The sequence below is a fragment of the Perissodus microlepis genome, chromosome 16 (assembly GCF_051167445.1).
Source record: "Perissodus microlepis isolate ML-2025 ecotype Zambia chromosome 16, ASM5116744v1, whole genome shotgun sequence".
Taxonomy (NCBI): Eukaryota; Metazoa; Chordata; class Actinopteri; order Cichliformes; family Cichlidae; genus Perissodus; species Perissodus microlepis.
In genome coordinates, this window is record NC_140476.1 from 21417393 (window position 1) to 21443594 (window position 26202).

The following is a 26202-nucleotide window of genomic DNA, read 5'->3' on the forward strand; positions in this document are numbered from 1 at the left end:
TGCACCTACCAGGTATACAACAGTATCTGGTGTTTAAAAACACAATTCCCTGTTTTTATCTTAGTAATTTGTGCAATGAGAAGTTTCAATAAAATAAACTGCCCCAGATTATGCTTCACTAGGCAAATTTTGCAAATATACATTTGTGATTTTCTAAATTGTGGCATTTGTACTTCAATAAACAATGTGAATTACTAACTTAATAGCTGTGTCCAATGTTGTAGAAGCACTAATACACTCATAACTAATTTAGGGAATTTCAAACCCACCATGAAAACCTTTAATTTGCTCATGTACAACAGCCACTCAAGGTTCTGAGAAATTACATATCACAACTTAAAGAGAGCAAAGTGCTGCTATATCACAGCTATCTAATTCGAACTTAACTGCTCTGATGCCAATCAAAGTGTCTAGTGGTACTTATCCTTTGCCAGCACTTGATTACCTGGCAGATTATTACTGTAGTAGATCTAAACACACTCATTTACACATACGCACACAGTAACAGCACTGCATATGTTGAATATTATATTATTTACTTGTGTCACTAACATGAAAGATTCTCCAGCATAATTGCTTCAGTGTCAGTGGAGGCCAGCATGCACGTATTACTCTGTGCATCTCTAATCACGTGTTCACATTGGAGTAAACTGCCTTCACAACGCATTGCAGTGCCACCAAAATAGACACACGAATCACATGTGGCATCACACAAACACGCCCACATACACATACATGAAATGTGCTTGAGCAGACATCAAATAAAGGGAATAATTTCCCTTTTGAATGAATAGATATAGAGGGAATTTACCCCTAAAGCAACCATGCTGTTTTAGCAAATAAAATGACTGAGTGAAGTTATTTATGACCCTATTATGTTTAATACAGCCATTCTTATTTATTGGCACCATTTGTGCTTAGCATATATGTCTTCCTTTTTCTACAAGAGATTTCTGACACATATTCTCATGCAGTAATTGTGTTTTTAAAAAGATTTTTACACAAAAGGAGATAAAACAAAAATCATACTAAAAAAATGACATTTATTTAGAAAATCTGTTTCTGTTCCTACTTCCTACAAAAACAAACTTTATTTGTTTCAATTATACAAGAAAAAAAGAACTAAGATAATACATAGTGAGGTTTGAGTGAATTAACTGGTGACACCATTGTACTTTTTACAATTACATCATCATAATCAGGCTTTAATCCTTTTTTAACTTCAGTGTTACTTTTTAAAATAGAAGTTTATTTTGTGCTGGTATTATCTGATGTGAAGCGACTTGTGATTTGAATCTTGAAACACTCTTTTTAAATAAATCTACTTTTTTCTTACTTACAGGTTGAAGATCTACTGAATAAAAGGTACTTTAGTGAAGTGAAACCAAATACCTAGCTCTTGACAAAACACTTAGACACAAGAAGAGAAAAGGGCAACCAGAATTCATGGGGTGACAATGAAATTTGTCAACTTGTAGTTACGACGGGCCACATGACACACACTAACAGGAGCAAAGAATACTACTGACTGACATGTGAACCAATGGGAAATAAACAAGTCGGCTGTCTATGGATGTCCACTTGCGACCAAATGTCAGACCGGAAAGTGATGGATGACAAGGAAATCACTTTTTACGTGCACGACTGTGTATGACTAAAAACATTCAGAAGTCGTCCTTAGTTTTCTGAAAGCCTCTTGTCTCCACACAGCCGAGCACTGATGGCTTACATCAAAGGCAAAACCTAAAACGCATTTCCAATTTCACTGATGATACAATCAACCGCTCTTTCTGTTTTAGTGTAGTAAGTAAAAATAATTGTGTAGTCAAATTCAATCTTTTTCCTCCCCATAAAAATATGACATTATGGCTCGGGTGCCAGCATGTTGTCCTATCCTAAGGCTATGCAGCTTTTATAAACTAAGCAAAGAAAACAGGCTTCCTATCTGCACAATGCACCATCCAGGGCAGTCTGGCTTTCCACAAGAAAGCCATTTAATCTCCAGTAGTCTGCATGTGATCAATCTCCTAGCACAGTGTTACTGCAGCGCAGGCCATTCCTCATCATTTAGAGAGAGAGGTATTGACCAGGCCAAGACAGCCTCCGTAGTGCATCTGCATGTTGTGAGCCAACAGGAAACAATAAAAAAAAATTTCCACGGTATACATTATGTGTTTTTCTCTTCTCCATTATGTGCATTATGTATATTCACGAAATGAGAATGTTTGAGTATGACAAAGAAGCAAAAACAGCTGGTTAACAAAACCATATATTTACAAATGCTCACACATCTTCCAGTTTGTCGGCTTGCTTTTGTATTAATGTCTTGTGGGTTAATGCAGTCGGCTGTATTTTCTGTTTATCATCAATACATCCTTAGTTCGACATTCCTGCTTAGTGGCTCACACCAGGGAAATGCACCGAGAACGAGCACAGCATTGTTAATGAGCATCAAGTGCAACTGGCTGAGCACGCTGATGCAAAGAAAGGGAGCCTGAAACTAGTTTTGAGTTGGTAACATCACTTTAGACCCATTAAATTAAAGGTTTAGGCTGCTCAGTTGCTAAACTCGGCTGCAGACATATATTTCTGTGTACAGATGTCAAAGTGGACAGCTGATCTTCCAGCCCTAGAAATGAGAGGAATGAATGTTCAATACAAGCATCCCGGAAGCCTCTGGGGTATGAGACAGGCATGACAAGTAGAGACAAGGTTTCACTACATCTTATTTGTGTACGTCATTTAGCTCATCTTCTTGACAGAGGAAATGTATAGACAGGCACATTTCAGTTTTCAAGTGTCAGAGAAATTGCGGCAGTATGATTTGTGAAATGAAAGGAGAGCACCTTGACAAATAAATTAACTGACTGACAGACTGGCTGGATTATGTATTCCTGCCCTCACACTTATCGAGTGGTTTATTCAGGCATCAACTCCACGGACTTCATCCCTCACACTGCCTTGGGGCCATGTCAGATTTACAGTTATCCATGACGTTCTCTTATCAGGGATTTGGAGCAGGACTTTGCAGACTCATCTAGAATATTGGCTGTATCGTTTTTGTGTTGTTTTGTTTTTTTTGTTTTTTTTTTCATCCCTGCTTCGAGACACAGCGAGAAGCCAAGGTTGGGATATCACAAGTCACATGGATAGAGTCACACAGTGCTACATGCACATACGCACATCCCTGATGTCTCCTGCTGGGATTGCTCCATAGCAATACCCCGACATATCAGAGTATGTTGACAGCGAGCCGATTGCAGTGGTTTCTGCTGTAGTCACAAGTAGCAGCACTCTCGGCTGGTCCATGAAAGTCTTATTTGTACTGACAAAGACATCAGGTATGCAATAATGTTCATTCTGTGAAGTCACAATCCACCGTTTTCTCCCTTACGGTTTAGAGCAATTTTAGATTTCTTTACATTTCTTTAGTGTTTGATTTAATGATAAAAACAATCATCATTATGTGCTTTTCAATAGCAAGAGAGCAAGCAAGAGAGATTAAATACCATTTTCACAATAATCAACCTTTAAAAAGCTCATACTGTCTTTTAGTATCTATTTTTGGCTTTGTTTTGCTTCATTCACAGCTCCTCTGTGTCTCGCTTAAAACTGAAAAGTATTTTGTTTACTTGGATTACATGCTTTCATGATTGAAACAAAAAGTACCAATACTACACAATCAGGATGATAAGAGCTTTTCTTAATGTGCTGATAGCAAACAATATTTCCAATGTTTGGTAGTAAAACGTTTTGAATGCGTTTGAACAGCTTTTAATGTGAACACACTGTAATCAATGTATTTAAATCGAAAGGAAATATTGAAAGAACTCTTTCTATTTACATACTTGTGTATATGCATCTTATAATATTTAGACAATTTGCATGCTATCTGTATGATTGTGACTTCTATCATGCATGATTTGGACATGTCAAGTCATACACTTTGATTAAAGGACTTTCCATTCACATGCATACTTTGAAGTAAGGCTACCCATTTACATACTGCACTAAGTCACACTAACACACACACACATGTAATGGAAGATGGTGCTTTTACTGAGTTAAGTGGAAGAAACTGAGATGATACCATTCCTGTATTTAGTCGAGTGCAGAGTGTTGTTTTTCACTGTAGCATGTTCATTCATCCCTGCCCGCTGTATTTAAAAGCCATTATTCCGGCTAACAGACCGGTCAGCAGGCCTTGGATGTGTTTAGAGATGTGTATTGTCTGTCTCTCTCATGACATTTGGAGTGTATAAATGGACAGTGTGTTCAAACAGCATATTATTTTGTGTCTCTGTATGGGACAGCAGAGGCAGCATAGGGTGTGATGATGCAGAGATGCAGCTGTGAGCAATTCCTAATCAGAGCTTTTGTCTCTTTATGGCTGACTCAGGGGCAAAAGATAACACAAACTGTGCCCTGTAGGATGATACGTTACGTTCCTCCTTTGATTGGGTGACACTGATTGATGCATATGTAGTGCACAGTTCTCAGCACAATATTTTTTTGTGTTCCTTTAGCAATTTGGGCAGTTTTAAGTCTTAAAATGTGATGAAAAGAATATGGTGAAATTAAGCTAATCAACTACCTTGTGTTCTTATACGGGTGAGTTGTCAGGTTGGTGACTTAGTAACAGGGACAGACTGAAATAATTATTTAGGCCAGGATTATTTTCCATTTTGGCCTCATTGGGAAGAAAAGATTTACAGATTACAAAATCGAAACTATCCCAATTGTTGAGTTTTAAAGGTACTTTGGTTGTCTCATCAAAAACCGACTAGCAACACAGTGGGGAATAAATCAATTTTATTTAATTGAATTTTATTCACATAGCACCAAATCACAACAACAGTTGCCCCAAGATGTTTTATATTGTAATGTAAAGACCTACAAGAAAACAGAGAATACCCCAACAATCATATGACCCCCTATGAGCAAGCAGTTTGGCGACAGTGGGAAGGAAAAACTCCCTTTTAACAGGAAGAAACCTCACATGTGTAAAACACATAGTGAATGAAAAAAAGTTTGTGAAGAAGAAACACTCATGTGAAGCCCCCATCAGCCTACACATATTGCAGGACAACAAAGGGAGGATTCAGAGTCACCTGATCCAATACAGTATTTTTTAGCAAAAGGGAAAGTTTTAAGCTTAATCTTAAAAGTAGAGAGGGTGTCTGTTTCCCAAATCCAAACTGGAAGCTGGTTCCACATAAGAAGGGCCTGAAAGCTGAAGGCTCTGCCTCCCATTCTACTTTTGGTTCCTAGAATATTTTAAAGTAAACCAGCAGTCTGAGACCAAAGTGCTGTATTGGGATGATACAGTACTGTGAGGTCTTTAAGAGAAGATTAAGAGAAGATTAAGAGAAGATCATTAAAGACCTAGTATGTGAGGTGAAGGGTTCTAAATTTGATTCTGGATTTATCAGGGAGCCAATAAAGAGAAGCCAATATGGGGGAAAAATCCTCTCATTTTCTAGTCCCTGTCAGTACTCTTGCTGCAGCATTTTGGATCAACTGAAGGGTTTTCAGGGAGTTTTTAGGACATCCTGGTAATAACAAATCACAATAGTCAGGCCTAGAAGCAATAAATGCATGAACTACTTTTTCAGCATCACTCTGTGACAGAATGTTTCTTATTTTGGAGACGTTGTGCAAATGGAAGAAAGCAGTCCTACATATTCATTAAATATGTGCTTTGAAGAACATATCCTGATCAAAACAACTCCAATATTCCTCACAGTGTTACTGGAGGCCAAGGTAATGCCGTCCAGAGTAAGAATCTGATTAGATACCATATTTCTAAGAGTTACTGAACTTAATTATCTGCTGGATTTTTTAAGTTTGCTCACTTTTGTTAACTGTAGTTTAATTTTAATGGAGATAGAAAAAATATCAAACAACAATCCAGAAAAAAACACATTACATAAAAGTTATAAACGGGTATGTGTTTCATTGAGTGAAATAAGTATTTGATCTGTATTTGATCAGCTTGAAGCTTTAGCTCCCTCCACAGACTTTTTATAAGAAACAAGTCTGGAGACCAGCTAGGTCACTCCATGACCCTAATGCGCTTCTTCTTTAGGCACTTCTTTGCTGCACTGGTGGTATGTTTTTAGTCACTGTCATGCTGAAAGATCCATCCACGGCCCATCTTCACTGTTCTGATATTGGGAAGGAGGTCCTTGTCCAAAATTTAGCAGTATTTGGTCCAGTCCCTTGGCTCCTTAATGGGTTGAGGTCCTGTTGAAAAATAGCCCCAAAGAATAATGTTTCCACCTCCATGCTTGACTGTGATGGTGGTTTTCTTTAGGTCATATTCAGCATTTCTCCTCCTCCAAACACAGTGGGTTGCACTGATGCCAAAGAACTAATTTTCTGTTTTATCTGACCATACCACTTTCTCTGAATCTTTTAGATATTCACTGGCAAACCTATGAAGGGCCTCTACATGTGCATTATTGAGCAGGGGGATCTTCCGGGTACTGAAAGGTTTCAGTCCATTATGGTATAAACACCTTCAGGCGGCCACTCTTCAGAACCAACTGAACCAATTCCTGAGTACTGATTGTTTGAAATGTCACATCATCCTTGATAATGCCATACATATTGTCACCTTGAAAAGTGAATATTTGGAATGGTGTCCTTATGGGGTGACTGTGGTCCCGACTGCCTTCTAAGCTTCTTCCATGTAGTTTTGGGCTGACCGACCACTTTTCTCATGATCATTGTGGCACACAGCCAGTCCTGTGGCTTGGTTCAAGGCGATCAAATATTTATTCACACTTTATTATGATTTATTACTACTATTTCATCCAATAACATGCAAATCAATTTATATAATGTTTCGGTAATGTCTCTGCATTAACAATGAAACTACCATATAAATTACAGACTGTTCATTTCTTTATAAGTGAACAAACCTTCAAATTCAGCAGAGGATCAAATAATTATTTTGCCCACTGTAGATCAGTCACATTAATGAGCAATATGCAAAGCAAGCCACAAAAAACAATTAGCCCACAATAAGAAGAGAATAACAGGGGACAGTGCACCCAGAGTGAGTTGAGTGGATTCTGAGACGTCTGCTGGCTCATTCCTGCTTGCTATATTATCGCTGATTAGATTGACTGTTCACAGGAGGGCAAAATCCCAAAAATGTCGATATGCTCAGACTTCTTACTCTGACATTTTCTAATCTTGTCAGACATACCGAGTCAGAAAATACTAATTTCTTTTGTGTTATGATTGTGTAAAACTGGGCTCAGTGAAGTAGATGGCCATGTTGACCTGGAGCCAATACAGACCAATGCAAAATTAGCATTAAATACAGGAATGAAGACCATGTTAATTGGAATTTCACATCTAACAAGGCATCTAGTTCTCTTAGTAAATCTATGATTAAAGTCAAAATTATAATTATGACTCACTTAATTTCCTCCCATTTACCTGTTTTGAATCAACCCAGAGCAAACATGCCAAAGTGTATTAAACTATATGTCATGACTGCAAAGTTATTTTATATAACCATCCCAAAAAGCAACAGCAGCCTGTTTTTGACTAAGAAATATTGATAGACAATAACCAAAGACCTCGAATGTTGGCTTTCATGTATAGTAATAGAATTATTGGACAAAGTCACTGAAAAGCGACATGTACTGCAATGCTTGTGAAAATATTATGAATTCAACATTAATTTTGAACTGGATGTTGGTCATATTCAAAGCGCAACCTTTGTAGCATTTAGCATTGCTAATATACATAATTTGCAAATCAGGAAGACCTGTCTGTCCTTCCTTATCCCACAAAGTGCATGTACACTTTCAGGCAGCCACTCTTCAGAACCAACTGAACCAGTTCCTGAGTCCCCATTGTTTGAAATGTCACGTCATCCTTGATAATGTCATACCTATACCTCATAACTATATTGTCACCCTGAAAAGTGAATATTTGGAAGGATATTACTTTGGAAGAGAGCAAGAATGTTTGAAAACACTTAGGAAACATTATATGTCCAGGGCCCAAAACTGAAGAGGTTCATTTGGTTTATTTGGCGAACTTCAACCGCTGCCCATTCATCCTCAACCTCTCGGTTTCCTCAGTTGTCATTTTCTTGACTTTTCGCTGCTGCAACTCTGATTCAGTCCAGTGGACAGTGCAGTGCCACAAGGTCTTTGAGAGGATCAACAGAGAAATGTCTAAATTAGCATTTTGTTTTCAGTCCAGACGTGCCCAAAATTCACACAGTGCACACTACTTTGGATGCTCCCTGGATAGATAATGCTGGTAAAAACTGCCCAACAACATAACAACATGAAGCCCACTAGAAATATCTGAAGTGACACTGTAGATCAAAAGGAATTAAACATCCCACTGTATTGTTTCCTAGTAGAAAACAGTGGGTTAGATCATTTTCACCAAATACAGAGAGTATTTTCTTTCTCTAAAAATACATACAATATGGCCAATAAACCAGTAACTTGGTATTTTCCTATAAAATAGATGTATATAAGATGTCTACTTGATGTCAACCGTATGGATACATTTTTGGATCCATTTTACCTGTACAGTGTTTGTAATAAATCAAGGAATAAATTACATATTCCTATGGGACGTTTCCATGGTCCAAAATGTTAAATTAAGAACTATTTTGCATGACAACAACCTTTAAAAAAGAGCCACTTTATATGCTTGAGAAGTCTAATTAAAGGAAAAATATATAGTTGAATACAGTTGACAGCTTTAATAGAAAACTGATCACCAATGTAACAATTCTATTTTTCCAATGACTTAATCCGTCTATCCTTTCAGCAATACTCAGAGGAAAATCATCAGAGACCCCAGTCACCCATCACATGGACTCTTCACCCTCCTGCCCTCTGGGAGGCGCTACAGGAGCCTCTGGACTAAGACCACCAGGTACCGGAACAGCTTCTTCCCCACAGCTGTCAGACTCCTGAACTCTGCCTCCTGACATCTGACCCACGTTAACACATGGACTGAACATACACACACCCACAATGGACAACTGTACCCTCAAACACACAATAATAACATGGACTGAACCACCACTCACAACCACTAGCACTTTATATAGATACTGTAGAAATTATCCACATATCTAATTTATCTTAACTGCACTACTGTATAGCTCTGTAAATAATCATTCTGTACATACGATAATTTTTAACCCTACAACTGTTTACAACTTGCATAGTTCCCATTTCTGTATAACTGTATATCTCAGATTTCTGTAAAGTTATTTATTTCATATTCTGTATAGTTTTTCATATTTATATCCTGTTCATAGCCTGTACATAGCTTGTACTCACTACAGCCTGTACATACCTATAGTTATAGAATATTCACAACATACTTCATACCGTGTACATTATAACATACCATAATAGACCCATTTCTGTAATATACTTACATATCTATATTATTGCTAATATATATTGTAATATATCTATATCACTAAAGCACTTCTGGATGGATGCAAACTGCATTTCGTTGCCCTGTACCTGTGCATGTGCAATGACAATAAAGTTGAATTCTATTCTATTCTATTCTAATTCTATTCTATTCAATACTCAGACACCATGGGTAATGTTGACTATCCCCATTCTCTTACTTTACTTTTACACAGTTTAACAATGTATTGTGTTTCAGTGTGCAGACCAAGAGGTTTGTTGTTTTGTCTATAAATTTGTTATCCATATTCTGCAGTGTTCATTGTCTCTTTCACTGAGCTACAAACTGATAATTGGGTTTGTAAGAAGACTAAGACCCCAGTTAAACAGTCCCTGTCTTCTCTGATTAAAGTCTGGATCTTTATGGGCCGATCTGTGGCCAGGAAACTGAGGCGGGCCTGTTTAGGTCAGACTAGGCCAGGTCAGACCAAGACAGAGACAACTGGAGCTTGATGGACAGCTTGTTTCTGTCACCAGTATTGACTCTCAGGCAGAGTCAGCATTACTTTGGTCATTCCAGTGCAAAATAACACCTAGGTGAGCACAATGCCTGGAGTAACAAACCCTCATTTGCAGGAGCACAGCATGTGTCGGTCAAAAAAATAAGATCTGTGTATAAACAGCTCATACTTGCTTCCACATGTTAACTATTGTTTTGGGGTAGACTATTGTTTTTGGTTGGGGAGTTTGGCTTGTGTGGTGTGCACACCACAATAGTCTACCCCAATTGATATATAATTCTTCTGAGCTTGAAGGGTCATTAAAAGCATGAGTAGTACCAAGTGTGTCATAAAGAGCGAGGGAAAAAGAGACAAATACAGCTTTCAGACCTTTGGGAAACTCATTATTCTGGGAAATGCAGGCTTCACATTGAATAATTATAGGATTTTGGGGAACGCTGGGAATGACACCCAGACATTGGGAGGGAAAAATCAATTGTATTGTTGCTTCATACAGTATCTCTTGAGGGCTAATCAAGCCCTCAGAACTGATTCTTACCCGAAACTATTCAAGGTTGTGGAGTCAAATTCTTCTTTCTGTAACCCTATGAAAACAATAGAGTTTTCCCATCGGAAAGAGAATGCCCCACAAACAATTCATTAGAAGAGTAGCCCAAGCTTTTCTTTCTTTGTCTCAAACTTTATCTTCCAAAATTTCTGTTTTGGACTGGTTTGGAAAACCCAGTTCAGGGATGGTGATTTGTTAATTTGAGAGCAGCCATGGAAGTGTGTGCTCAATCTCTTCATCTCCAGCCCAAGAAGATAAATATCCCAAACCTCTGAGCCAGAAAACAATCACCTATCGTGTGGCTTTATCTGCAAATTAATCTTCTGTACCACTACATTTCATCTTTAACCTCAATTCCCTTCAGCTTGTCAGCAGCCAGTGATCAAAGCTGAAGGTGCAGGAAAATACATTTTTCAATTAAACCATTTTTGAGTTAATTGTCTTCGGGCAAAATTAATTATTCAAAATAAAACAATAAATAAACAGGTAAGTAAAAAGATTAATTTTTCAGCACCATTTTCCATTTAGAGAAACGGATGCAAAAACAACAACATTTTGCTAAGGGTAAATAATGAATGGAATGTTAATTTCATGCAAGCAACTACACTAATATTATCCTTACAAACTTGCAGCAATGAGTTATTTACTCTTTTTCATTATTCTTTTTGAACACAAATAAAAAAGGCATTATTTATTGATGGATTTACCGTCCAAATTCAGTACTGCTGGATGTTCCATTAGTTTGTGTGAGACAGAGAAAAAAATGGAGCTAAAATGACAGTGTCCGTTTTGTGAGCTTGATTTTCCCCATGACTTAATTGATAATCTTTTTATAATCTTTCAGGCTTCCCTTTGAGCTGCTGGCAGAGAGGCGAGCGCAGTCTTTCAAAAAAGCTAGCTTACCTTCATTGTGTCAGTCAGACGTCTTTGACCCCACACTTGAGAGGTAATATTGAGTTTACCGCCATCAATAATTGGCCGAAGGACCCAGAGGAATACGCGATTGACCGGATGTGTTATCCTGACTCTGATCTATGCCAAAATCCTCCACAGACCAAATCATCCAAACACACAGGTACTAGTGTATGTGGATAGGGTCATACAAAACGGACACACAAGCAAAAACATGAAGTCAAGCAATTTCAACTTAGTCACTCAATGACTGACTGTACTCTAAGCATAACACAGAGAACTCGTTATAATCTTATTTGTAATTATGTACAAGACAGAAAAATGATTGATAATAATAACACAGAATAAATATTTGTTGTGCACTTACAAAACTGATTAAAGGATCAAATTGATGACTGAAATTCATTTACCCTACTGTCTAACATTCATTTCTTAAACAACATTTAAACAATGGCTTTGTGGGCGTGGTCTTTATCCAGTCAAAGATGAACGGTGGAACACATCACTAGCAATGCATAAGTGCTCTCACCTTGACCTACAAGGTATACTTTGAATGTCTGATACACTGGCTGCATTTTGAATAGACTATTTTATTATCATTTTCATACTCATTTGCATGTAAGTAAGGTCACCACTTGTACGAGGCCAAGCACCACTTTTACATGTTATTGATCTAAAGTTCAGTGTAGTTTAATGGCCGCATTTACCAATGCCTTTAATGCAACACTGCCGTAAAAGAATGTACCATTTTTATCATTTTTATTCTGCATACTCATAAAATATGCATTGTATATTTTCAAGGGGTGTTTAGAAATTGGCAAACTTTCTAGATCTTATTTTCCCTGCCTATTTCCATCAGAGATGTTCAACAGCCATTGTGTGGGTCTGCATTGAAGTAATGCTCTCCTGTTAATTGAGGGAGTGTAGTAGTTTAGTGTCATCTATTTAAACGGTCATGATCAGTTGTTATCACTCCCATAGATATTGCTAATAGGTACTTTTCTACTGGTAGGTTGCGACAGGGGTATTTAATAGTGGAAATCTTGTATAATGTTGATGGTGGCAGCACATAAATGAGATGATATACGAGACACAGTGCCCTATAGTTGATTAGTTAAGTAGGTATAGTTGATACACTGGCTTTACGACACCAGTTTTACACCTAAATTATCACAATGTGTAATACAGAACTTCTGGTCAATGAGCAGGTGAAGGACAGCACCTATGCTATCCATATTAATGTGTTATTGAGCCATTTAAAGGGTTGATGACATTCAAATCCAGTTTGGGAGAACCCAGACGCTCAGTCTGAAGGAACAGAGATCCACAGACACTTAATCAATGAGACGCATAATTCATACAAGTTAACACAATGGCACATTTAACCAATGAGCAGACACAATTTTCTTACATGACCTTCATAAATGTATTTTGATTAACTTGGATACTTTTTTCTTGTAGAATTTAAAAAATGTGAACAATCCACCAGGACACAACAGCAGTCAAGTTAAAATATTCTTACTATCAAAATGGTAAAATCATTATTTTGAATAGACTGAGCATACCTGTGCTGACACTATAACAAGTGTACTTATGTGGAGTGGTTTTTCAGTTACCACATTTTTATTGAGTGAAATGATTCAATTCTGAGAACGGCCTAATTATGCATAGAATATAAGCAAGTTATTAGATTGTTACTGTAGCCCATACTGGCCCGTCTGGCTAGCTAACATGTTGGTGATTAGTCAAATATGCCAACAAGCTTCTAAAATAACTCCTTTTGCAAAAAACACACATTTGAATTCTAATCAGGATTTTACTTGGTAAACATCAATGTGGTTTGCATAGTAAAGATTGCATCCTGTTTTCATTCTTATTATTTTTTCTTCATATTAGTAGGTTAGTGTTTTTGCATTCTGTGTCACTGACAATACCTGTAACTGGATATTAAAGCACATATACTCATTGATAAGTTGCCCTTTCACTCCAGGGAGTGTGCTTTCCTATAAATATAGAAGCTAAAGGTCATGTTTTAAATCTTCAGACATGCCTGCATGGCTGCAGTACATCCACACAGAGGTAAACAGAAGCACACAAAGACCAACAGATTACAGTTCCTAGCGGACATGCACACAGACAGCTGTGGACACCACCGTTATGGTGTTCATGCTATACTAAGAGGCATTTCATACTTTCACAGTAGGTCAGAGAAAGAACCAATGAATTTCTTCTTCTCTCAAATCCTAAAGATTCATTCACTGAATCTTTGCATAAGTAGCATAGATATGAAACAAATGTGTTTCTGGATTCAAGCAAGTATTAATGTTAGATTACTAGCTACAATAGAAAAGTATTTTGTTTACAGTTTTTCTCAAATGTTAAAACACAAAAGCCAATCCTGTAACCCAAATGACCAGTAGTCTAAACACATTTACTAAATGTAGCCACCATATTCCAGTACCATAAACACATGTCACATGAAGACACAATTCACAAAACACAGCCCTCTGTACTCATAAATCTAAACACATTTTTCCTTGCTAAAACACATGTTGCAAAACAACTCTGCTCATATTCTCAAATGAAAGCCCATGTGATGCAAAATGCTTGCCACAGTCACCAATCTTTGAACACAGGGAACACACCTGGCGTCAGTCACTACACACAACGACTCAAAATTGAAGACACCTGTTGCTAATGATGTACCCCACCTATAAAAGCATAGTTTGGTGAAGATGCCAAACAATCACAATGGATGAAGGCATTCGAGCGTGCGGAAGGAGAAGAGCTGCAGGCCAAAGAGGAAGAGGGGTTGAGATCAGAGGAGGAAGAGGTGAAGGCCTAAGAAGAAGAGGAGTTCGGAGTAGAGGAGGAAGAGAAGGAGGCCAACAAGAGAGAGGAGAAGGTCCAGGTGGGAGAAGAAGACAACCTCGCACCATCATAACAGATGATATGCGAGCAACAGTAATTGATCATGTCATTGGCCATGGCATGACAATGGCTGAAGCGGGACGAAGAGTACATCCAAACCTGAGTAGGTTCACCGTGGCCACCATTATCAAGGCATTTAGACAACACAACAGGTATAGTACGCTATTGCTTTCTTTGTCACACTACAGTTTTACAGGCCTGTGAAAGTGGTCTGTTACTTTACATGTAGTTTTACATATAAATCAGTCAATTGACAACACATGTTTCTTTCTTTAGAGCTGAAAGGATGCCACATAGAGGTGGGAGGGTTGCCATATTCACAGCGGCACAAGAAACCCTCATTGCAGATATGGTCCGTGAGAACAACTGCATTAGACTCCGAGAGATCAGAGACAAAGTCATTGCAGATAATGTAAACTTTGAGAACATTGATGCTGTCAGCGTGTCCACAATAGACCGAGTTCTCCGGCGCCAACAGATGAGGATGAAACAGGTCTACAGGGTTCCCTTTGAGCGCAACTCTGCGCGACACCGAACAACGTTACGAGTATGTGCAAGTACGTATACATCCATGTCCACAGTACAGTTAGTGGACATACTGTGTTGCTTAGTGGCCTACATTACTTCTGGACAATACTGTGCTACCTGATTGACCGTTCTGAACACCTGTACGCTTTTCCATGTTCACAGAGGATAATGCAGTTGGACGCGATGGCCAGACCCCATGAGTACCTCTTCCTGGATGAGGCTGGCTTCAACCTCCAGAAACGAAGGCGAAGAGGCCGTAACATCATTGGCCAAAGAGCCATCACTGAGGTTCCTGGCCAACGGGGGGGTAATATTACTCTTTGTGCAGCTATGGGTACGGAGGGGCTTGTCCACCGGCATGCTGTCCTTGGGTCTTACAACACCCAACGTCTCCTCACCTTCCTAGAGGAGCTAAAAGACATCCTCCTGGACCGTCAACAACACCATCCTAGGCTAGCACATCACATGTATGTGATCATTTGGGACAACGTCCGCTTCCACAAAACACACCAAATCAGAGAGTGGTTCACCACCAACAGTGACCACTTTTTAAACGTCTGTCTGCCACCCTACTCCCCTTTCCTGAACCCTATAGAGGAGTTCTTCTCATCATGGAGATGGAAGGTGTATGACAGACAGCCATACACAAGAGAGAACCTTGTACGGGCAATGGAGCTGGCCTGTGCTGACATCCCAGTGGAGGCCTTCCAGGGATGGATTCGCCATTCCAGGGCGTTTTTCCCGCGGTGCCTAGCAAGGGACAATATAGCCTGTGATGTGGATGAGGTGATGTGGCCCAATGCAGCTCGGCGACATGATGCCGCACAGTGACTGTGTGTAATACTGTAAAAAGACCGTGTAGACAATAAAAAAGACTTCACACCCTGATCATGTTTCCGAGAGTACTGTTGTGTGCGATAGATTCTGTTTTTGCATTGAGTTGTGTTACAGTAGTGTACGTACATGCAGGATGTTTTTATAGATTTATAGTCTTCATGTGAAACTCACAAATCTAAATGCCTAATCCTCTGCAGGGTTCTATGACGATCCGTTACTGTACAGTTTATAAAAATATGCATTGGCAGTTATGAACCAAAGAACCTTCTCACAAATTGAGCATTGTGTTTTCAATTGTTTTGCTGTAGTGTGTAATGCTGTGTATAGTGTTTACAGTTTTGACAGCTTCGAGCTGCTCTCTTGGTGTGGGAGTTTGAGTTTTGCAGTGGGAAGGTGTGGTTGTGTTTATGTAGCTTTAGAGAAGGGTGTTGTGTTTGGACATTGGGGGACCTGGTGGTAACGTTTGTGACATGTGTTTTAGCATTTGAGAAAAACTGTAATGTAGAAATGACATCAAATAAATGTTTGAAAGGATTTTCTGACCATCACCAACACCGCCAACAAGCTCTACATTGAGTGTTGAGTGTCAGCTGTTTTCCTTCATGTCATGAAAAGTTTCTACTTTCAGTCTTTTTGCTCTCTATTTTCTTTTTTGACCTTTGAATTTCCTCAAAATTGATGTTCAATTTGCTGGCATTTAGAGCCATAATGAGTTTCACATTAACCCTTGGTGACCCAGTCACTGAGCAGTTAGATCATTTGGAAGCTGTCATTCTTTTTCTTATTGAGGTAGATCTTGCTAATTCTCCATTATGCTATAAATCTGTGTGTCAAGTCACATACTCCTCACTAGGGCTGCCACGATTAGTCGACTAGTCACGATTATGTCGACTATCAAAATCGTCGACGACTGATTTAATAGTCGACGCGTCGTTTGAAGCTTTGTAAGATCACAAAAGACGCAGGAATAAGTAGTAGAATTTAAGAGTGTAATAACGGACTGAAACAGAAGATGGCAGCACTGCATGTACAAGGATGCCAGCTGCCGTTAAACCGCGAAGAAGAAGAAGTAGCTCTGTCCCAGAATTCATAGCGCAGCCCAGCTCAGTTTCCAACAATAGCAGCAGCTAGTTAGTTTTAATATTACTCTTATTATTCTTTCTGGGTCGCAAAATAAACGTTTAACATATTTTCAGGCGAGAATGTAACTCTGTAAACCTCAAATATCTGCTTAGTTTATCAAGACACCACATATTGCTCCGACGTTTTCGGAGACGTCTGTTACCCACTAGCTCGATAGCTAGCCGGGGGCAAGGCTCACTAGAACCCACCGCTGTCTTTCGTTACTCAGGTTAAACATATATAAGTCACTTATATAACTTAAAATTGTTATTGTTTGGCCTTTTTTAGTATTTTATTTGTTCCTGAGTAAATCGGTTTGGCTGAGATTAAAGTTATAGTTTTTACACAGCTGAATAAACGTCAAGCAGACAACTGATTATCAGAAGTGTGAGATGCTCGAGAATACACTCCGCTGATTAGTCGACTAATGGCAAAAATAATCGGTGACTAGTCGACTATCAAAATAATCGTTTGTGGCAGCCCTACTCCTCACCTTAGAGACAAATACAAAAAAATAAAAGCAGGAACTGCTTTCCATTGTTAGATTCTTAGCAATTACCTATCTATTACCAGTTTTTGACAACTGCAGAATTAAGTGGCGGATTATTTTCAATTATTATCAAGAAACAATACATTTTCACAGGCTGAACACAGTCTAATAGTCATAATAACTGCAACATAAATTCTAGAATATTGATATTTAGCACCGACAGAACTTAACAAACAACTACACAAAACAATTTAATCATAAAAATTGACTATAAGTCTTCAAATTAATTCAGCCAGTGGCGCCAACCATTAATATTAGCAGTTGTAAACATTGGAGTCTACTCACACACATGCATGAAAACAGCGACACAGAGGCTGTGCATGCACATAAGAAATAGGAGTAAAATACCTGAGCCTCTCTTAGAGACCACCTTTACACTCTTGGACAGGGTGATGTACAGCAGGATCATCAGAGGGCTGGGAGGTCTCATCTTCCCCCCGTCCTCACAGCCTAAAAAGAGCGAAGGAGGGAGAATAGGGATGGCAGGAGAGAGAGAAAGAGCCATCAGTCACTGCCATTACATGAGATCAAGTACCTCTTTCTACTACTAGACAAGAGTAAGTGTCAGTGCGGAGGGATGTTCTGCAAAAACTACAGAGAGCGTGCACACACACACACTTTTGTGCAAATATTTGCACACCAACTTAAACATACTCACACACTTAGATCAACGTACCAATTTCCACATTCCCCTGGGGGGGTACGGGGGGTCATTCTTGATTTTCTTTCGTGGTTGAAATTCAGACGAGTTATCATTAAAGGGATATATTTTATGAAACACCATTCCATAAGATGCTGACAAATCAATAAAGAAATAATTACATGTGTAAGAACGACCAGTTTAATCGCCGTTTTCATTAAAAACCGAGAGGGTTGGGAGGAGGTGGGAGCTTAAGGCAATTTAAAATGATCACCTTCTGACTCAAAGTGATGTAGGAAATATCCCACCTATACCCCTTATATCAACGCTTATTATATTAATTAATGGAGGTGACTCGCTCTCTACCTCTCATCTTCTCTGAGTAAATGACATAATCTAACATGTAGTAATTACCCCTTAATAGCCAGGTCCTGAAATAGTGCTGCAGCTGCTGTATAAATTTAAAAAGAAACTGTTTATTAGCTTAAAGGTTATACTCATGGCAATATTCATCTATGTAATAAATTTTTCGAGACATCAAACAAGAATCACAATTGGGAAGTAAATTAGTTACCATTTAACCTGTTAGCATCACCCAATTTGCCACTGACATGTTTAGGATTAGGATAATCTTAAGACCCCCTTTTTGCATGCCTAAATATGAATGCTTACAGAACTGTGGTAAACATGCAAGGTGCAAAACAGAGTGCATTTGCATGGTCTCGAAATGTGTTTGTTTAGCTTCTGGCTAAAATATAATTTGACTCAAACCCCCAGCAAGCTGCTGCTGACCTGATAGCTGTTAGGAGAATGAAATTTTGGACAAGAAAGCCTTGTTTAAATTATAATGAAATTATAATTTCCTTAAGATCAACATTGTTTTAGACCAGAAGCTTCAAAAGTGTCTCCTATTTCCATTCGTTTTAGACTTTTTAATGGCATGACATAAGATAAAACATATTTATGAACCGTTAATGAAATGTTAGTGAAATATAAAGGAGCTTATGCCTTATTTTAAGTCTAGTGCTAAGTTAGCCAGCTGCTGGCTTCTGCTTTCCTATTACTATGTCTGACTCATGGCAAGAATGTGAAATCTAATTCCCAAAATGCTCAATTTCTTTCACGTCTAAGATTTTTTATTTTTTTTACTCCTTGCTAGTTCCTTTTTCCTATGTTTTATCCAAAGGTAGACAGAAATCCCTCGTGTTGTTTCTTTTGAAGCACGGATAACAAAGGAGGGGCGAGACTTGACTCCGTGGTGCAAAGAAACTCTTATATCTACTTGTGTAGGAGTATGTCTTTAGTACCAGATAACCAAAATTCTTTAGGACAGGATGGGAAGATTGAGCAATAGCTCGATAATGTTCCTTTCAATCAAACTGCATAGAAATGAATAAAACAACACACACGGAACCGACCCAATGAACCTGAAATGAAAAGATAGGCTCTTTGAAGACAAAAACTAAGAGAGCCAGAGCCAGGAGGGACCTTGGAATCCACAGCTAGTCACGTGCCCTGCAGATTAGCATAGCTAATGAAAGGGGCCTCTCTCAGCGTGTGTTTACACGGCACTCACAGCTCCTACTTTAAAAAAGAACTCTTTCTCTGCTCCTCAGTCACATTCTGCTAGGAAACAACTCTCAGTCAATAAATACCATTATGCCAATAAAATTCCTGTGAAACACCACAGCTGATTTGCTCCTCCTTTTTTTGTTTCTTTAATGGCAATAAGCTGGAGAGTTGTGAATGTGTGTTTTTAGCCTCAGCTGTAACTCCATGATGGTTTATGGTTATGTAATCACCTATCCGAAATATATCCCCAGACTACAGTAGTCTTAATGACTTTATACCTCTTTAAAGATAAATGTATTTATTCCACAACTAATGCAGCGATACTGTTTAAGTTTAAAACAGCAAGGGAGACTAAGCTAAAAATAAACAAAAAAGGTAAAAAACTGAAAAGTCAAGGGACCACATGCACAGAGAAAGATTTCAATACTGTCACAGCGTGGTAGTTTATTTACATACTGTACCTTTCTTTTTTCTACTCTATAGTTAGCTTGCTGTCTGTCTTTCGTTTTGTGTCCTCACTGTATTTCTGCGGTCTGCAGTCATGTGCTCAGCTTGGTATTCAGTGTTAAAGCATTCTGCTATATCAACTGTCATGGAGGCTAAAATGAGCACCATGTAACCATAAATTGATCAGTTTAACTCTGGTCTCTATCGTCCCATAATTCCTGTTAATATTTTTGCTTTAAGCTCTCAATCGTTGGCATTGGGCACAAAAAAGAAAACAAAACCGTAATTAGTTGTAAAAAGTTGATTCACTAAACAAAACGATTGGCAGGCGGGTTTGTGCAGTATGGGGAGGTGCCCCTCCATTACAGCCTAATTCAACAGAACAATGTTAGTGACCCTGCTCTGAATCCCGGTCGCGTTACGCCTTCACAATCTCAGTTTGGGCCTTGCCAGCCATGACATCACCAGCCTGCTATCCTCACACACAGAGAAGGATTGTGCATTTCACATGCAGCCCCTAACAAACCATACAAACACCCAAAACCCACCTCATTTCCTGTCACTTCTGTTTAACCCAACACAAAAGAGCTAAAAAAGGAACTTAAAAACAAGAACGGTCCACAGGACAGATTCTCAGCGTACTTTTTAGGACAGACTGATGACTGAGTGAAACTACACACATTAGACATCCGCATGTAAACTCAATAAAGCAGCTCTTTGACTACCTTAGTGTAGACTCTATTAAATGTTTTTGCAATCCTCGACGCTTCATTCATCATTTTATGATGCTCAGTGGAAACGTACACCATAACACTTTTATGGTTAGTGTCCCAAAACAAAGAAAGCTTGAGTTTGACTTAAACATACAAGGTAAACATTTCTTAACCTGACCGACTTCTTCTGAATGTATTAAGCTATATAACATCCAGGACAAGAAAAAAGCTCGAAAGGTAATTTCAAAGTGCCCAATAAAAAGCGTTTCATGGTTTTAAAAATTAAAAATATATAAAAGTACAGCATGTAAGTGAATCACAATATGTACTATCCGTTTATTCTAATATGACACTGCTCTGTTGCTTGTATAGTTAAGAGCCAAGCTTTTTCTCTGAGGCGTCAGGAGCAGGTGTGTTTGAGGAGGCACACACAGAGGCATGGCGTGAGATCCACGCTTCAGCGATGCATGAAGCATGCACACATCATCACCCACAGTAGCACACATGCCGTTTGCCTGCTGTTTTTTACCAGAAAATGAGGGGCATGGCCCTCCACCACCTTCTGACTCACCCCTGACAAAGTAGCAGAGGAATTTAGTGTCTGTTGCCATTGTTACGGGACTGTATCTTACGGGATAGCAGTATCTCCTCCCAAATTCAATTATTGGTTGCTAACACCCCCCATTGTTCTGTTCATGTTGCCTATGTGTGTGTGCGTGTGTGCTTCCATCAGACCTGAGTATGTTATTCTCATTTCCAATTTTTTCTTATCGCTCAAGGCAGTGCACACAAATTCACGTAATTACAGGCCAAAAACACCTTGCTGATATAGGATGAAGTTGTGCCATCTTAAGAGAGAGAAGGAAAACGCCGCCATCTTGGCATAGAAAGCCATGGGTGATTGATCATGTGATTTAGAGATTTAATCTAATTTGAAGGCAGACCACGCTGTGGTCTTAGGTAAAGTACATCATAAGACGTGACTCTGACTTAAAAAGAATTTATCCAAATCTTGTTGCGTCCATGGAGTTATGGAGTTATCCCCGCTGCTTCCTTTTAGCTCTAACTTCTACATTATGTCATCTACTGTTTCTAATATAACAAAATAGACGGTCCAAGTGAAAATGTGAAACAGATAACATATGTAAAATGCAAATTCAACCTAGACTATTTATCCAACAAGGTATGACGTTGATTATGACGAGTTCTTCAAGAAAGAGCACAAGGGTCTCTCATTAGCTGTCTCTGCTAAGTGCAGGTAGGACAATTTATTCTCAGGAATAGATGATGAGTGTATCCCACTGCTGCAAATACAAGGGTTTAATCTTTCTCACACACACACACACACACACACACACACACACACACACACACACACACACACACACACACACACACACAAAAACAGGCCAAGTGCTTTTTGATCAACATTACATGAGTAATAACTGCGTAATATTAAATGAGATTTCTTATCTGTATACAGATCATAACCCTGATGTTGTGTATGGAAATGTGTACATACACACATATATATATATACATATATATATATATATATATATATATGGTATTTGTATACCACCATCTATTCTATAATGGTGGTATATTATTTATCTATTATTTATGAGCATCAGCAGCCAGTGACTGTAAAATTACCTTTGAAGCTACCCTCTTAGAGATAAATAAACTGACTGACATTACTGATAACAGGAAGCAGGTTCAACACTGAATTCAATTAAATGAAAGAGAAAGTATAAATTATTAAAAAAAAAATGAATGTGAATTTGTGTGCAAATGCAGCTCTCTAACTTTCATCGTTATTTCTCTTCATCTGTAGATTTAGCTACGCTAACATCAAATGCGACACCAGCAAGCAGAGCAGCCAGATGAAGATGAACAAGACAAGCACAACTGAATGAGTCATAGGTTTTTCTATGTGTCACTGTGTCAAAGAGATTCATGCTGGGATAGCTAGTAAATGGCACAGCATACTGTAACTATGCTTACTGTATGTTTACCTGTTCCTCATGCTGCTCAATGTGGCATCTGCGCGCACATGTGTGTTTGCTCTGCTGTTTGCCAGATGTGTCACAGTGTGAGTCAGGCCCCATGAGCGGCATTGTGCAGTTGTAATGTGAATCACTGCCTCGGAATAAAAAATAAGCTTGGTGGTACACCGGGTGAGCTTTCGTTGAAACACATTTGACCGCTTTTGACCATGACCAGCCCTCGTTAATCTCCAGAGGCTGGCCATAGGTGGTTAGAGCTAACGAGCAAGGTGCTGTGAGCTATGCCCTGCCTCAGTCCCAACACGCACCTCTTCACTGAGTGAGATTAATTACCACACGATCCTGAGCCAATCCACACCCCTGCTGTTCTCTGAACTTCGAACATAAACACACGGAGACTGCACATGCACGTAAAGAGCACATTCAAGCACATAAAATGCAGTGCTGTGTATATAATTAATTAGAAGAGCTTCAAGGCAAACTAAAGCCGTTTGCTCATGATCGGTCAACAGTAAAGGCCGTGGGTTGTTGAGGTCTGACTTCACACACATTCCACCAGCAGAGAAGCATTTTCCTGCAGTTGTTGATTGCTTTCAGCCAGGTCTCCCATGCCCAGGCCATTGTCAGCTGTCCAAGGATGACTGGCCACAGAGACGCCCTTATGCTTCTAGTCAATGCTGCCTTTGATGGAGAGCACGGGCCAACGCTCTCCTCACCCATTTAGTGTACACACCCCACTGGGGCTGCTGGACCACAACTGACACGCAGGTAGACTAAAAACACTGGCAAATGCAAGCACACCACTTCCACAGAATGGTAAACAAACTGGGGTTGCACACAAACATAGAACATTTTAAATATGGATGAATGTTGTGCCTTTATGTTTTGATGTGATATTTGACAAGTTTCATCTAAAGCACTTTTTACTCTGCACCATAGACTTGCAACCTGTCCAGGTTGTGGATGGATGGGTGGCTATTATATTATTCTGATTTGTTATTGCTCTAATTGCTACATTGCAAGAACAAGCTCAAATGAGCACAGTTTGTTCTGGCATCAGTGAAGATTCAGCGCAGTTCAATGAACTCTGTAGGCATTATGTTATATTTAACATATTCTTTCCTCATTGCAAACATGTTTTTTTTTAGTTTATAATAGTAAATATGCATGCTGAAATGTAAAGCAATTATCAGTAACTCTTTCAAAACAGTACGCTGTTAAATCTATTTTACAAATAAAAAAAAAGCAATTAATGGTGACTTAATGCCAATGAGGCATGTCATGTTTAATCTATATAAATGCATATCTGTATACAACAATGCAGAATTTGTAGCCAGGTGACAAGATATTTGATATATCATGTTTGGTTTCTATTTACAGTCTTCTTATAGTTTTTTACTGACCAGTTGCACTATTTTACATTTTAGCTGCATATGGTTAGCAAAGAGCCAAGGGCGGAATGAATTTGCCAAAGTGCAACTATTAACTGTACTCAAAAAAGATTTAAGGTTTTTCTTTCTTCTTTTTTTTTTTTCATTTTAATTTAAAATGAATGAATAAAAATTTAAAAATTTGTTTCCGTTGATAAAAAAGTGACTGGTGCACAGAGGAGAAGGCCTTGGCCCGGCTACCCCAGAGGCTTAGTCAGCAGATTAGCTGATATGTTCCCAGGTTGCAAAAGATCTAAAACACAATAGGACACTAACCTGGTAACTGGCCGGCTTAAACGGGACTTTTAACTGGAATAAGATCCCTCTAGTCCGCATGTAAGGAATTAATGAAGTTCTTCATATTGTTATTATTATTATTATTATTATTATTATTGTATAATCAACACAAAAATATACAGTTATTATATACACATTGTAATTTACACATCAATTTCTCATGATACCCGAGTCATGTAGCCAGGCAACAGCAATAGATTCTAGTCAAGTACCTGCTAAATTGTATCCTCTCATCAACTTAAGTGAATAAAAATATCCCCAAATGGTTATTGATTTGCTTAAATTGATTCTGATTTTTTTAGGCATGGAGCATAATATCCTTCATCTGCCAAACTGCAGTCTGATATTGACATCTGAAGTTAGAGGACATCCAAGTATATATTAAAGTGTCAACACACTTGTCTAAAAGTGCGACAACTCAAACAAAACACTTTCTCCTCTAGGTAAAAGACTTTGAGAATTATGACAGAGAGACAGTCATAGAAATTTTTCTCAAATTCAGTTTTTTTTCTCTGTTTCTCAGTGTGAAAAACAAAAGTGTGAAGGAAAACATGCAAGTTGGGACTCTATTACACAATCCAGGCGTGTATAGTAATTATGGTTCAATTCCAAATAAGCGAGGTGCTGCTTTTGTGCATGCTGGTTCACTGTCATGAACTATGGGGACAATTAATGGAAGTGAAGGATTGTTAATTCCACCTGTGCTCTCTTCACTGTGACAAGATAAAACGTCTGTCATGAAAAAGGTTTGCCACAGAAGCTTTCATGGAAACTTTCAATCCGAGATAGAAAATGAGGACTTTGATTGGATCTGCATGCTTCAGCTGCCTGACAGACATACAGCTGCTGTGCAGGAGCACAGCGTGCCCGATGAGGAATCAGCAGCCGCTGCAGTAGAAACACATTACCATATGTTGCAATTCCACAAAAACTAAGGCAGCGCTGGAAAGGTAAAAAGGTAGCTTGCAGCGTGGAAAAAAAGACTATACATTTGCTATATTCCCATCCTATCTTGCTTTTGATTGTGACATGGGGTGTAGAGAGGCATTGCAGTCGTTTAAAAAGACTGTATATGTCTATTTTTTTTCCCTTTAAAACAAAGCTCCTTGAGGAAAGGAAATGCTGGCCTGAGCGGTTTTCACCTGGAATGTGCATTTACGATTTGGTATCCATGACAGTCTGTCCTATTGTCTGGAGAAGCCATCGTAGTAGCAATGGAGCCTAAACGAGGCCAATAATGGTTCTCTGCTCGGTCCCCAGAGTCCTGCCTGTTTAAAAATCAATTCTCTGCTTGACTAAGGACAGGCTGGGAATAGAGAGAACTAAAAGAAATGGAGAGGAAAGTGGAAGAAATAAGGAAGCGGGGGTTGAGAAGAATTACAACAGATAAGAAAGATACCTCCAGTGAAAAATCCAACTGTAAGTTGCATAATCAATTGTATTTGGATCAGAGCATCATAAATTAAAACAAGCATGCTGTTGCGAAAAACATTTCAAGAAACATCTTTCCAGCATGCTCGTGTGTTTATCCTGCTATTTAAAAGTAATATCAAACACTTTTTATTAGAAGAACATTTTTTATGTGTACGTATGCAAAGGTCGTCACAGCTGGATAAACATACACTTCATCTCATCATCTCCGTATAGTCCAGTCCAGTATTTTAACTGAAGTATAACTGAAGTAAAATGTGCATATCTAGTCTAGAAACCTTATTTTGTTTTAAATCTGT

General features: G+C 38.7%; 1 protein-coding gene across 7 annotated transcripts in view; it reads right to left on the reverse strand.

The window, feature by feature from the left end:
- il1rapl1a (interleukin 1 receptor accessory protein-like 1a) overlaps positions 1-26202 on the reverse strand; it is a 184522-nt gene that overhangs the window by 144779 nt on the left and 13541 nt on the right. For all 7 annotated transcript variants that reach the window (XM_084954857.1, XM_084954856.1, XM_084954855.1 and 4 more), the window contains one exon: positions 17713-17814. In XM_084954857.1, the coding sequence (XP_084810983.1) occupies positions 17713-17794 (82 nt within the window). In that variant the 5' untranslated portion in view covers positions 17795-17814. The remainder of the gene's footprint in view (positions 1-17712; positions 17815-26202) is intronic.